Source organism: Tachysurus vachellii, chromosome 17, assembly GCF_030014155.1.
Source record: "Tachysurus vachellii isolate PV-2020 chromosome 17, HZAU_Pvac_v1, whole genome shotgun sequence".
Lineage (NCBI taxonomy): Eukaryota > Metazoa > Chordata > Actinopteri > Siluriformes > Bagridae > Tachysurus > Tachysurus vachellii.
The window spans coordinates 10,724,487-10,739,192 of NC_083476.1; the positions used below are offsets into that span (position 1 = coordinate 10,724,487).

The 14,706-nt window shown below is 39.6% G+C and overlaps 1 protein-coding gene across 2 annotated transcripts in view; it reads left to right on the forward strand.

Moving 5' to 3' along the window:
- nectin3b (nectin cell adhesion molecule 3b) overlaps nucleotides 1–11,205 on the forward strand; it is a 47,164-nt gene extending 35,959 nt beyond the window's left edge. For both annotated transcript variants that reach the window (XM_060891243.1, XM_060891244.1), the window contains 3 exons: nucleotides 975–1,092; nucleotides 1,815–1,966; nucleotides 7,323–11,205. In XM_060891243.1, the coding sequence (XP_060747226.1) occupies nucleotides 975–1,092; nucleotides 1,815–1,966; nucleotides 7,323–8,080 (1,028 nt within the window). In that variant the 3' untranslated portion in view covers nucleotides 8,081–11,205. The remainder of the gene's footprint in view (nucleotides 1–974; nucleotides 1,093–1,814; nucleotides 1,967–7,322) is intronic.
- Nucleotides 11,206–14,706: the final 3,501 nt, after the last annotated feature.

Consider the following 14,706-nt stretch of genomic DNA (forward strand, 5'->3'; position numbering starts at 1 on the left):
TAAGAGTGTGGTGAAGCTTAGCAACTGTTTCTAAAGAATTAAATCTAAGTAGGAGCAGGAGGGGACGTGTTTCTCCAACGTTTCTCAGTGTTGAGTAACTATAATCAGATGAAGTATTACACGTCATTCTTTAATAAAATGAGAAATTGTACATCACTGCGTTTTCCTTCTCTCAATTTCTCAGTACTGCCCCCTTTCTTTCTTTCTTTCGTGTATTTTTTTTCTTCTTTTTCGCTATTGTTTGTACCACACTATATTCTCTTTTGATCTTTTCTCTTTTTAATCCCTTTGCTTTCTTATTTTTTCTTCTCTCTCTCTCTCTCTCTCTCTCTCTCTCTCTCTCACTCTCTCTCAGCATCACACAGTAAAACATGGCATCAGTGGCATCATGCAGCATGCAGCACTCAGGTTTTGTTTACAGATCAGAGCGAGATCTATTTATTTTTAGTGGGTATGTAGCGTGCTTTTAAGTGTCTGGAGAACTCGTCATATTTATTTTTTATATTGTAGTTGCATTTTCTTGTTTATCCAGAGTTAACTGTGCTGATGTATGTATGCTGAGGCAGCAGTGACAGACACTGTTGAAGTTGAGCTCAAATGCACAGGATGTGAGGCACAGCCTGTCTCCTCCACCCAACTGCCTTCATGCTGCTTTTGTTTTGTGTTACAGTTTTCTGAATTCAGTAAGCGGCATCGATACATAACTATAAAAACACGTCAAATCTGATCTGTAATTTAAAACCACCTTTAAATATGGTTGTGAAGGTTATTGATGTCTGTGATTAGTTTGACTCCCAGAGTAAGAGAGATTATTCAGGGCTTGCTTAAAAATGCTCTCCGTTGAATGAGGTGTGGCCATCCTGCCTTCCTGTACCTGCATTGAATGAACCCTTTGTGTGTGTGTGTGTGTGTGTGTGTGTGTGTGTGTGTGTGTGTGTGTGTGTGTGTGTGTGTGTGTGTGTGTGTACCCTCAGTTGCTCCGGACATCCTGCTGTTGGGCTACGATGGGGACTGGTATGTAGGGAGGGAGAACATCCAGCTGAAGTGCCAAGTTAAAGCCAACCCGCCACCCCACCACTTCCAATGGATCAGGTGTGCCACAAAAACACACACACTGCTGTTGGTGCAAGCTTTCTGGATTGGGTTCAGCCTCATGGTGTTTGTAGGCCTGATTCCAGTTACAGCACTGTGAGCGCAGATGCTCCATCTGAGGCACAACACACACACGCACACACACAACACACACACAGAGCACCAGTCGCCCTTTTTCCTGCTCATTACACTTCCTGAGCACTTAACATTTAGAAAATTGCTTTTTATTATTCCAGTATCCGGGAGTTGAGCTACCGTATTTCCTAGACTATGGGATGCCTGTGTATGGCTCTCGCAGGTGCAGTGTGGAGTCTTTAGCCAGATACTTAGCTAGGCTGAACATTTTTGCAGAAAATGTACATAAAGCAGCTGCCAATTATAGTTTAATCCTATTTGTGTATTTTTCAGTAACTGCTTATTACACATATTCTTGACATTTGAGTCATGACCTCATGTAGGGTGACCTGAAATGTCAACCGTTGTTTATTATGTGCATATATACTTGACTTGGGTAATATTTGATCATTAAAGCTTTTATGTTATTAGTAATACTCATTGACCTTAGCAGTGCTGTGTGGACTTTGAACCAGGCAGCATTTTCAGCAGCAGCATATTTAAGTTATTTTTAACTAGATTTGACACAATATTGCATGGAAGTGATTTTGTGTGTGTGTGTGTGTGTGTGTGTGTGTCTGCTGTGTGTGTGTTTCTGTACATGTCAGGCTGGACGGGGAGATGCCAGATGGAGTGAAGGTGGTGAATGATTCCCTGATGTTCTTGAGACCACTGCATAGGAACGACTCTGGTGTGTACAGGTGCGAGGTGGGAAATAACATTGGGCTGCGCACCCGTGACCTAAGGATCCGTATCCAAGGTGAGACCGAGTTCAGAAAAAAAACAGCTCCGTGCTCTGCGTGTCAGCATCCTGTAATGCACTGCATTTGGTTACAATCAAAAGTCTATCACACGCAAACATGAGGTATCATTTACTTACGTGCACATGAAGAATGCATACTTTTGTATATATGCAATCATTCACACATGCTTACACACACACACACACACACACACACACACACACACACACACACACACTCATTTAGGCTGTTGGGTGTGTCTGTGAAACTGAACAGAGAGAGAAAGTGTGTGTGTGCGTGTGTGTGTGTGTGTTTAGCCATCATAGCTGTCCAGATGTTCATTAAAGAAGAATCCTCAGAGAAATCTAGGCTTTTCCTCTATTTTTCATGACCTGCATCATCACAGGGTCAGAGGTCATTGCCAGAGGAGTTCCGCTGTACCACATTGGTTGGTGTCACCTGTATACACGAGCGCTTTTGCTCCAGGGAGTCAAGCGAGAGGTTGTTTTCAATTAGAGCTTGGCTTCATTCATTGAAACTTGAATGATAAAAGCCAAGAGTAAGCTGTAAAGATGGAGTGATTCGGTCTAGAAGGAGTGGCCGATGTAAATCTGACTTTAGTCCTTTTGGTTTAGACATTGAACTTTGGTTCATGCTACAGTGATAGTTATAGCTTTCTGAACGCTACAGTTAAATCACTGGTCAGTCCAAAGACAAATAAAATTCACCCAGATGGAAAAAGGTAGTTCATCAAAAGAGAGAGGATGTAGAAATGAAAATGTTCTGTTACAATTTAATATTTTTTGTTCCTGTATTGTAGGACTTAATGTATTCATTATTTTCTGTTTGTGTTTAATCAGAAATGTTGTTTGATTTCTTTTGGTGGTATTTAATAAAAAGGTATTGGATCATGATTCATGATGATTTTTTCCACAGGTATTGTTAGTTCTACGTAACTGAACAAACTGTATGAGCATTTCAGAACTACCCATAAAACTACTGTTTTCATTTCAGCTGCATTTAAACTCACAAGGCTTATTTAGCTTGCAAAGCAGATATAGTTATTAGAATTATTCCACTTTATTAGAAACACCTGTAAATTCAGGCAGTTGTCTATTCAGCCATGTGGCAGCAGCACAAATCACGCAGATACAGGTCAAGAGCTTCCGTTAGTGTTCATATCAATCAGAAGAAAAGTGTGATTCTGTGACTTTAACATCATCATGGCTGTTGCTGTCAGACAGACCAGTTTGAGTGTTTCAGGAACAGCTGATTTTCACACACAAGAGTCTCAAAATTTAATTGAGTTCACTTAAGTTCACTTCAGTTTATTTGGATAGCGCTTTTAACAATGGACATTGTCTCAAAGCAGCATTAAAGAAATCTACAAACAGAAGAAAAAAGCTAAAGTTTAAATTTGAATATTATCCCTAACATTTATTTCTACTGAGCAAACCTGACCCCGAGATTTTATTTACACAGAATGGTGTATCTTATCATACACCATTCTGTACACTCAGCGTCTTATCGTGCACATCAAACCCTGAGCTAGATGAGCTACAACAGCATGTCAGGTTTGGACTCATCAGGCAAGGACAAGAATCTGAAGCATTACTAATAAAAGAAATCAATAATACGCAGGTCTTTAGACTTTTGAGGCCCAATGTTTGTTAGAATAAGACTTACCTATTTGAATAGTATTTAGTCATATTGTGTTTTTTTTTTCGTTATCCTTGTTCATAGGCCTGTTATAATCATGACAGTACAAACTGCATCTTTCATTCAGTCCCGGAGCGTAGGGTAGTTTCTTCACAGGTCAACCTCTTGCTCACGAGGTTATTACTCCATCCTGTAGTGGTCTCTATCTTTTCAGCTTTCAACTGTGCGTGAAGCTGTGTAATTAGTCTCACTGATGGATCTGCAGAACATCTTGCTCCTGCACGCACCGCATTCCCTCCCTCCGCATGTCACGCTGCTAAGAAAAAATATTCATGAAACATTCACATGCTCATTTCAAACATTCACAAGTTTATTATTTATTTCCCCCTTTTCACATCCTTCCCTTGAGAGAGATTAGGGGTGTGTGTGTGTGTGTGTGTGTGTGTGTGTGTGTATGCTTACATAAGCATGTGTTTGATGTATTTGTGTCTCACTCTCGTGAGTATGCTGCATCACTGGATTGAATCAAGAGGTTCTGGTGTCTGGTGGAATACCTTCTACAGCTGTGTGTGTGAGTGAGACAGACACACTTTTTCCTCATGGGGACCAGCCAAATGAATAATATCAAAACTGTCAGCAGTCCTGTCCTTGTGGGGATATTTGCGTCGCACCAAGATATGAAGACAGGCCCCTACCCACATCACAGTAATTATATACAGGTGTTGAGACTCAAGGGAGTGTTTCAGACAAATCAAATTTCTACCTGCCCTCAAAAGAGGTTTCGAGGCATGAACAATCACATAAACAAGGCCAAGTCATAATTTTCATACATCAAGTGACGGAGCAACAGACCAATATTTTTCCTCCAAGTGTACATTTCATTATAAAATAATGAGCTTCTGGGTGCTTTACCCCTGTTTACATCACCTTGTTGTTGACTATTTTTATATAACAGCATGCATGTACAATACAAGCATATAACACTTGTATTTCTTATTTAACACGCGTAAGTGAGAGTTGGTCAGAACTGGATTTAAAATTATCTCAAACTATTTAAGCATTTTTGTACAAGCAGGAGTACAGTTATGCTGAATACTGGAACAACACGATTGTGATTACTTTTATACAGCAGAGCTATAAACAAGAAATTAATTCTGAGTAAGTGGCAATTCACGAAACAACATGTTCAAGTGTTTAATTTTTGCTCTAGTCCATCACAGCCTTGAGAGGTTCTTCTCCAAATTGTTGCCCCAAAGCACACATTTGTATAGAACATCTTTGTATGCAGTAGAGATGTCATTTCCTTTTACTGGAACCAAGAGGTGCGAACCTGTTCCAGCATATCAATGCCACTATGTACGCAGTTAGCTCCATGTAGACTTGGTTTGTCCAGGGCAAACTTGAGTGTTCTGCACAGAGCCCAGACCTGAACACCTTTTGGATGAACTGGAACACCGATTGTACCCCAGATTTCCTCACCTGATATCAACTCTCGATTGACTGAACGAGCAAATCCTATCAGGCACGCTCTGTGTTCATAATGTAATGGAAAGCTTTCCCAGGACATAGAGGGACTATATCTGGAATGGATGTTCAAAACCAAATATGAGTGGTGTGTGATGGTCCAGAAATGTTTGATCATATAGTGTACATTGCGTTCTGTAATGTACGAGTAAACACTTAAACTGATTCTGGATGCTCTGGCTATCTTGCTAATATTACTGCTCCATTAAAAATTTGCTCCAGATGGTGGATGAGGCAAGAGCCGCCAAATGGAACGCGTTGTGGATTTTGTGACTCATTTCCCCTTCATGTAGACTCTTACATGTTACATCCAATAGACTCCAGCAGGCATGCTAAGTCTTACACTTTCCTGATTGTCAGTCTTGGTTAAAGCTCCCATGAGCATTATTTAAGACTGTGTGTGTGTGTGTGTGTGTGTGTGTGTGTGAGAATTTGTGTGAATGTGTGTGTGATGTATTCTGACCTTCAGCAGCTTGTCCCCTCCTCTCCACATTTCCTTCCCTCCCTTTCTATGATGTGCTGAGGCTACAGGGCTCTACTGTGTATTGATCAGGACAAATTGTTCTCAAAGTTCACAGCCCCAATTCGAATACATTAAAATAAATTTTCATTTTGTGTGCCCCTGTGCTTTTAAGCATAGATCTTATGCATTTTCTAGGCTTTATTTAATGCCTTTAAAATCCCACCACTTTAGCAACACTACTCTGGAGATCTGTGTTTAAAAATTGGGGAATTGACAGGAATTTAGGGAGGAATGCTGTTGTATTTATTTCGTCCTTTCCTGTAGCCAGACCTTGACGTGTGTGTGTGTGTGTGAGAGAGAGTGTGAGAGTGTGAGTGTGTGTCTCTCTCTCCCTTACTCTCTCACATACACACACAAGCTCATTCATAAGCGTATCCATGTGTTGCATTTTCTGCATCATCCTTGCCCTCTGGAATACGGTATGAAGGAATGCATGCAATCTGCTACATTATAGCTCAGGGTTTACTACATTGAGGACAATGCAACATTTATATCTAACTGTATTCACACGTTGGAAAACATCTTGTGCACGCATACACACACATACCATTGGCTGCCAGGTAGTTCTTGCTACAGTAGGGGGACAGGATATTCTGTAATTGATGAGTGGTGTCCTACAGCCATCCCCTTTCTATCAGCTTGTGTAGTGCACATGCATGACTCTGAAAGTTCCAACACGGCAGTACTCTAATCCAACTCAACGGTCATTGCATGTCAATTCTGTGCTGCAGTCTTCAGATGTCTAGTTAACGCTAAGATAACTTTTGACTTATTCACTGTGGTGCAATGATTTGTACTGTAACCTTTCCTTCCTCCTCCCCTTTCTAGCTCACACTTCCTCCCTACCCTGTTTCTCCCATCACCTCTTTACTCATCCGTACTTCCTCTCTCGGCTAACACAGCGTTCTGCACTAGGTTTCATTGTTCTCTAAACCATTTCCCCTTGTGATGTCTCTATTCACACAGGATGTGTGGAGTTAGCCAGAGATGCTAGTATGTACAACCTCATGATCCCTTTGTCATATAACTCCAACAGTCCAAAGAGGTCATGTTTTAGTTAAATATTTTAATGCCGTTTTCCTGACCAAAAATTTTCTTTTAATTTGAATTAGCAAAACCTACGATTGTATAATCACGATAAATAAAAGTATATTTCCATGTAAGATTGCAAAACACTTGGAGTAGTCAATTTGTTGTTCCTTGGTTTCTGCAGATGAAAAAGTAATAGTAAAATGAAAGTATCATTGAAACTAAACAAATTAGTCAGATCTTGATCACTGATTATTCTTAAAGTACAAATAAATAAATAATATGCAGCCTCTCTGGACTTCTGGACTTTTCCCACCTCCCATGTTTTATGTTTTAGACAGTGTCTACTACCCTGAGCAGCAGTTTCAAGTTTAACTAAATAGAAGCTGGCCACAGGTTATTTCATTATTATTTATAGACCTGAAACTGGAACTGTTGCCTTCATGGCAGTAGATACAGAACTTAGCTTTATTACATTAAGATAACATTCATGACACTAGATAGTTTAGACAAGTTCATGTGATAAATGATGATAATATTTGGATGTAGTTGGCATTGACATTCTACTTTTCTTTGTCTGTCCATACCTCCTCCGTTCCTCCCTTCCTCCTTCCCCTCCTCCCTCCCTCTTTCATTAGATCCTCCTTCCACCACCACTATGCCTCCCACCACCCCTGTGCTCCCTCTTAACGCCGAGATCTCTGTCACAGCGCCTGGCAATAAGCAGCGGGCCCTCTTCACCTCCCCGACCCTGGCGCCACTGCCTGAAGGCAACCTGGGCACAATTGTGGGTGGGGCAGTAGGCGGAGCTCTTTTCCTCTTGCTGCTTCTGGTGCTTGGTGGAGTTTACTACCAGCGGCGGCGACGCACTTTCCGTGGAGACTACTACACCAAGCAATACCTGGGACCTTCAGACATGCAGAAAGCACCACCTCCTCCACCACATGAGCTTCACATCTACAACAATGAGGCAGACAGGGCCAGTCCTGACACCAAGCTCAAATCCTGCCACGACATCAACGGCACCATCCTTTCCGATAAAGACAGGGAAGAGTGGGGTGGTTTTGAACGGGACAGATCCCCAAATGGCCGCAGTAGAGCTTTGCGAGAGGTCAACACCCAGCAAAACCTCCAGAACCATCACAACCACAATCAGCAGTCAAGCTACCAACCTAACCACCACCCAACTCCCCAGCCTAACCACCAACTGGATCACCAGAGCTTCCTCATCCCCCCAAACAAGCACAGGAGCTCACTGCAACCTGAGTCCCGCAGATACCCTGGCCCTCAGGTTATGGGAAACGGCTCCCCCTTCTTGCCGGAGGACTGCTATGACAGTGACTACGTGTCACACACAGATGGCTCCATGATCTCCCGTCGGGAATGGTACGTCTAACCAGGGCGGCGCTGCAGAAACGGACTGCTTACTAACCCTCCACAGAAGACGTCAAACTTGCAAAAGAAAATGATGGTAGAATTAGAATATGTACTGAAGGGGAAAAAACAAAAAAAATGATAAATAGAAAAGCACCACTTGCACCTTTTTTTCCACGCTTCTACTGTTATGGTGTGACCTGTCACTTTTTTTTTTTTTGGTTTTGTAAAGGATGGGTAGCAAAAAGTAAACCCGGAGTTGACTTTTTATTAGGAAAACCTGCCTTCTCTCTGCACTTATTGGGCATTTTATCAGGTCCAACTTTTATTCAAGTACCATCAAGCACCCTAAAGTGATCTTAGTTAATCCCACTCCATACAGTATAATACCTAACAGTAGAGGGTTCCTCCTAGCAAGAAAAAAAAAATTACACGAATGCTAGAATTGTTAACCATCCAAAGAACCCTTTATTCTAACATATTTAAATACTGACTAGCGCATCTATTACTATGGACAGTTTGAGACCTCTTTTCGCAGTCCCTCAATGGTCCATTAACCACTATAGGACCACCATTGGATTGTGGACTTTTGTGGACAATGGGGTTTTATCTGATGAGTGATTAGATAATGCTGGTCCCTTTTTACTGGGGGATGACGAGCTCCAGTCAGTAATTTGACACTCCTGAAGTGACCTGGTTGGAAGGTGAATCTGATCAACTGTCCAGTTTTTGTAAATACAGGTAGAGTTAGCCTATGGCAAATTTTCATATATAAATAATCTTTGTTCACTGATTTAAGTTAACATTTCAATGTTAATAGCTGAAAATCTTTTAATTACAGCGAGGCAGCACTGCACACAGTACGTAGAGTGCAGTTATTTTTGAACAGGACAGGTGAGCGTTTCAAACAGCCCTGACGTGATGGAATAGTGAACATTCAGTCATAGAGAAGTTTAATACAAACAGAAATTAGCTTTTGTCAATAGTGTGCCATCTGGCATGGTTACCATGGTAACGCTTCAACATCCCTCCCCTCAGGCATTAAATGGGTTGAGCTGTAGGAACAAGTGCTAGACACAGGGAGGACTTGGCGTGCACACACACACAAACACACCCCACTCTATATACAGAGAGCAAGTGGCTGCAGTGTGTTTATGTACCAAAACATGAATGTTCAGATGTATATTTTGTTAATCACAGCCACTTTGCTTACGCTGCCCAGTAACATTGATTATCAATGTGTATCGGAGTGACCCTTGGTTAAGATTGCGGTAGTTCTTATGGAATATCTTCATTTAGTTTAGTATATCTTCTTGTTTTGAACATCATCTTGTCAGTTAGCATGGTTGTTTCTGGAACAGTTTTTTCAAGCGCAGTGCTCTGATGTCACCAGTCAGACCCTCCCGCTTCTTCCACTCCTGAGCCTCCACCTTGACTGGAAAGTGGTTGTTCCATGCCATGTTTTGGTTCATAAATGGAGCTAAATTTTCCATATTTAGCTGACTGTGACCTTTTAAGCAAAAGAAAGCACACACACTAGTTTTGAGCTAGCTAACATTAGCTGCACTATGTGAATGTTCCCTCAGAGAGAGAAAGCATTCTTTCCTACAATTTCCTTATTCTTATAAATAAATAAATGTATCCACAGATTCAATGAAACACATGTATTTGATCAAAGGCTCTTCACCATGACTAACATTCAGGAAATTATTTTATTTCTTTTCCAAACCAGAACAAAGTGTTAAGGTCATGGATTTCCAAAATTATAGTTCAAATTAAGTTAATAAACAAAACTAAAAAAAAAGCTGGATGTAATCATGCAGGCAAAAAAAGTATGAGTCGCGTAGGTCCAGTCAGCCACTGATTGCACACTTCATTTAACATTGGTGGGTTTTTTTTTTTTATAAACTTTTTTCCTCTGAATGATGCAAAAAAGATTAGATGCTGTGTAAAGGGGTTGTGTATCAATTGTTAGCATTGTCTAAATAATGATATCTATTTGCAGAACTTTTAGTGTGATCAAGCCTTATGCATAACTGAAGCTAAATGTGGTCAATGTTTCAGTATTTTTCATCAGAGTTTTCTGTCCTTCTCTGTATGCAAGTTGTCTAACTCATCCAGAGTGGGCTGTTCAAGATGGCGTCTCAGGAGGGAAACAATGCAGTGATTGGTTAAAAAGAACGTTGATCCAGGACACATGCTCTTTGATATGTGTAAATACACTTAATTGGTGTTAAACCTCCACAGTATATTTAATGGATGAGTTCTCGGCCTAACAGTGCGACAGTGTTCACTTTTCACAGATTCCTAACACCGCATTCCCATATCTGTGGTTACTTTGGCAAATAGGAGTTTTGCTGATTAGGTCAAACAGACGAGTAATAATTATTAGTTCTAGGTATGTCCAGGTCAGGAAGATGAGAGCAGTGCCTTATTGTGAAGACGTAGTTTATTACAGTGGCGTTCTAAAGGCGTGTTATTCTAATGATCTGTCTGTGAATGTATGTGTTTTTGAGTGTTGAGAAATTGACCAGTTCAGGTGCGTTGGTGAGCGTCCTGTATGGTCCTGGACTTCTTCAGTTCTTCCATTTGCCTTTGCCACTTTAGAAGACCTTTGTCTCTTTGTGCCATTACTTGTATTGTGTTTTTTCTTTCCCTGAATAGTCAATAGACAATAGCATATTTTGCTCACAGAAATTTGACATTTGTGACACTTGAGTTGCAACGCATTTAAAAAAAAAAACAAAAAAAAAATCACAGAAAGATGGGAACTTTTGTTGAAAGGTGAATAATTAGTAGGTTTGTAGTTGAAGGGGTAAAGGTTGTGCAAATAAACGAGTTGTTTATTGTGTATATATGTTTTCTCCTGTATAAAGACTAAGATGTGATGAACATGGAGAACACCAGAGCATGCCTACCACTTCACTGTTTATGATAAAGTGTTTAGGCTTACTGAGGTTTTTCAGTCACTTGCGGTCCTCTCCACCAGTTTCTTTTCTTTTTCTACAGAGGAGACACTGTTAAAAAGATACAGAAAAAATGTCAATAAATAAAGTATGGAAGAGCTGCATGAAATGAGCATTATTTTGTAAAATTATTGTTTGGGATAGGTTTTGTTTTGAAATAAAGCACCTTTTCTTCTTTGAAGTCTCGATCTTTTATTAACCAATTCGGACAGTGTGATTCATTTTATTCATCATACAGTAGTTTAGTAGTTTTTATAATTAACTATAATATAATATAAAATAGTTCATAAACACTGATTTGTTCTGCTGTTACACAAAGACATTTAAATTAATCTATTCAAACATTTAAAAGAATATTAAAATGATTTAGAGGGATGCATGTCTATACTGTAAGAGTTTAAAATCACCGGAATGGGCAGTTTTTCACTTTGGAGCAGGCGCTCAAATATAAAGTTCATGAGACAAATAAATGAGATGGTTAATTAGATGTTCATGTACAGTAGCAGTCCATGATAGATTTATCCTTGTCATTCTTTCATCGCCTGTAAATTCTTTGTGTGTCAGGGCCTTTGAGGTTTACGTTACCAATCTCTTTATATTTTTGTTAATGGAATCTGGCGTGAAAAAAAACAACTGCATGGTTGTGAGTTGTCAGATTGTCTTGCTGTGGATGGGATGGGAATAAAAACCAATCTAATGCACACCTCTGTTCTTAAGTGTTTAAAAATCATATTTTCATCTTTTAAAGTAATCTATATGTCATGGATTCTGATTCAGTATTCATGCATGGCATGATAAACCTCTGGTGTATCTCAGTCTTATATCTTTGGATGTCTATGTTTATCCATGTCTCTTGTCTGATGGTCAGTATGGGAGGGAATCCTGTGCAGTGTCTGTAGATGATAACTCTACACAGGCAAGGGGTAGATAAATGGTTTTAGATGTTGGCCTGCTGGGACCTTGAGCAAGACCTTTAACCCTCAACTTCTCAAATAGATAAATGTAAGTCACTCTGGATACGGGTGTCTACCAAATACATAGAATCAGATGACTAATGAGTCCGAATTGAGCAGCTGTGTTTCAAAGGTCAGGACCAGGTTTTTTCTTCTATCTGCACAATCCAACATTGTAAATTAATTGTTAGCTCTTAGTTAGCATGTCATTACAGGTTCTGCAGAAGATTTCAAATAAATGTCAAATAATGAATAGAACAATAATGTTTAAAAATGATCCCTAATTTGTCATGATTATGTATTTGTTGGTATTGGTGTATAACCACTCAATCAAGCCTGCATGGAAGTAAAAACACCCCATTCTTGATTAAGCAGATTTTCTTTTTTTATCTTTTTTTTTTTTAAATTCTATGTATCTGTATTTGTATCTGTTTAGAACACATCATCTGTTCATTCTGAACAATATGTTCTTTGGTTACCAATTTAAAGTCTGTTTTGTAACTTCTTACCACTTCAGTGGCCTACATTATTATTAGTGCCTGGTATTGACAGTGCCCTAGGCCGTTGCTTGGTTTGCCTGCTTGCTTGCTCACTACCTACCAGCTTGATCTCGGTTATCAGCTCTGTCCGTTTTACCTCTCACACTTTTTACTGTTTACTTTGCTTGAACTCCACACCATCACTCACGCTCTATCCTACAACCTCTATCAGAAGCTCCTGTTTTTTTCTGCCAAAGTACAAAGTTTTAGCTGGAGGCTAAACTAAGAGAGCACTTAAGCCCAGGGATAACGTGGACCTGCTTGGATCTATGTTTGCACTGCTGTTCTCTTGATCTGTTTCCCTTGAGATGTGAGAAGGGTTGATGGAGAAAAGATCAGCCAAAGAAACAGGCACAGTGGTGGGTCTAAACCAATGTTTGAGCAGCTGAAACTTTTGAAAGTGCAGCATTACCAGGTTCCTTTAGCTTCATGGTGTCATGTGCCTCTTTTGTTCCCTGCATTCTGCCTTCTACCTTCCCACTCCCTGCCTGAATTGTTTGGATCTGAGCGGGGAAATTAGCTCACTAGAATGCCCATCAAAGCACCAATCACTCCCTCCCATACCTATGCCATCATAACTGTCCCCATGGCAACACACTCCACTAGGGCTACTGATAAAGGGCTACTTCCCTTAAGCTATACCTGCACTTCCCTTCTCTTTTTCACTCTCCGTCAGAGACAAACAAGAGGAGCAATGAAAGAAGGGAGTTGCAAAGAATGAGGGATTCAGTAGGGAGGAAAGAGGGGGAATAAGAAGTCATGAAAGCAGGAGACTCAGAATAGGATGTGAGAAAGAGGAGGGGGAGTTAAAAGGAAACAATGAGTATAGAGCTCTGTGGAGATAAAACACACCATAATGAATTCCTTAATTAATAGACATTCACTGTTACAGTGTGGTCATTATGATCGGTCATTGTGAGTATTTAACATTTTACAGAGCTGTGTGCTGCATTTTATAACCTCAGCATGCTCATATAATTTACTCCCTATAAACTAAAGCCTGCTTAAATGAACAGAGCACACACTCCTATCTACACAATGCTGACCCCACTGAATTTGTTTAACAAGAGTGATATATAAGATGCTGGGAAAGAAGAAAGCACATAATTAAGGAACAAAAAAATGAACAGAAATGTGTGAAAACCATGGTAAATGAATTAATGAATAAGTATTAATGAATTTAATGAATAATTAAATTAAATATAAAAAAACACCACAGATGGATAGATGAATGTAAGAATGAAAGGAGAAAAACACTAGAAGAATAATAGAAAGGAAAAGAAACATAGGAAATGTGGAGGAGATAAATAAATCAATCAAGGAAAATAAATGTATTAATTAAATGTGGAGGAGTTAAATAAATCAATTAAGGAGAATGAATTTATCAATTAAAGAAAAATGAAGGATGAAAAAAAATGGCAGAGGAATAAAAGAAAGAAAGGAGAAATATGGGGAAAATTGATAACTAACAGATAAAAAAGAAAACAAATATATTCAGTAACACCCATGAAAATAAGTGTCAGGAGTGTATCAGTTGTTTTTCAGGAGGAGTTTAAAAATCTCTCCCAGCAGCCACAAAAGAATATAAGAAAACACAATAAATATAAAGTTGAAACCCTTCCTCATCCACTCCTTCACACTGAACTGCCCATACAGTTAACCCTTAGGGGCAGTGGGTAGTGTTGGCATCTTACAGCTTCAGAGTCCTGTATTTGAAGCTGGACTTAATTAATGTCTGTGTGCATTTCCTGTGTATTCCTGTGGTTTCCTCCTGGTACTTCTGTTTTAACCCACCTACCAAGAACAGACCAGTAAGTGGATTGGCTAAGATAAATTGCCCGTATATGAGTATGTGAATGTGTGTGTGTATAATGCTCTGACTTACCATTAAGGGTGTATTTCCTGCCTTAAGCCCTGTGTTCCCGGATCCACCACAACCCTGACCAGGAAAGTGTTTACTGAAAATGAATTAACCCTCAGGGGAAAGTTTGTTTTCCTTCTACTTTAAAAGCAAGAAAAGTAATTTTAATAATTACTTTCCAAGTCACTACATTTGCTGTGTATATATATATAATTTAAAATGTTCATATTTCATTTCCTGATTTGATTTGGTGAACATGGTACATTTTAAGTAAAGATTTCGAATTTGTTTCTTGTTTGTCCTCTTAGACTGATTGTTTAAACAATCAA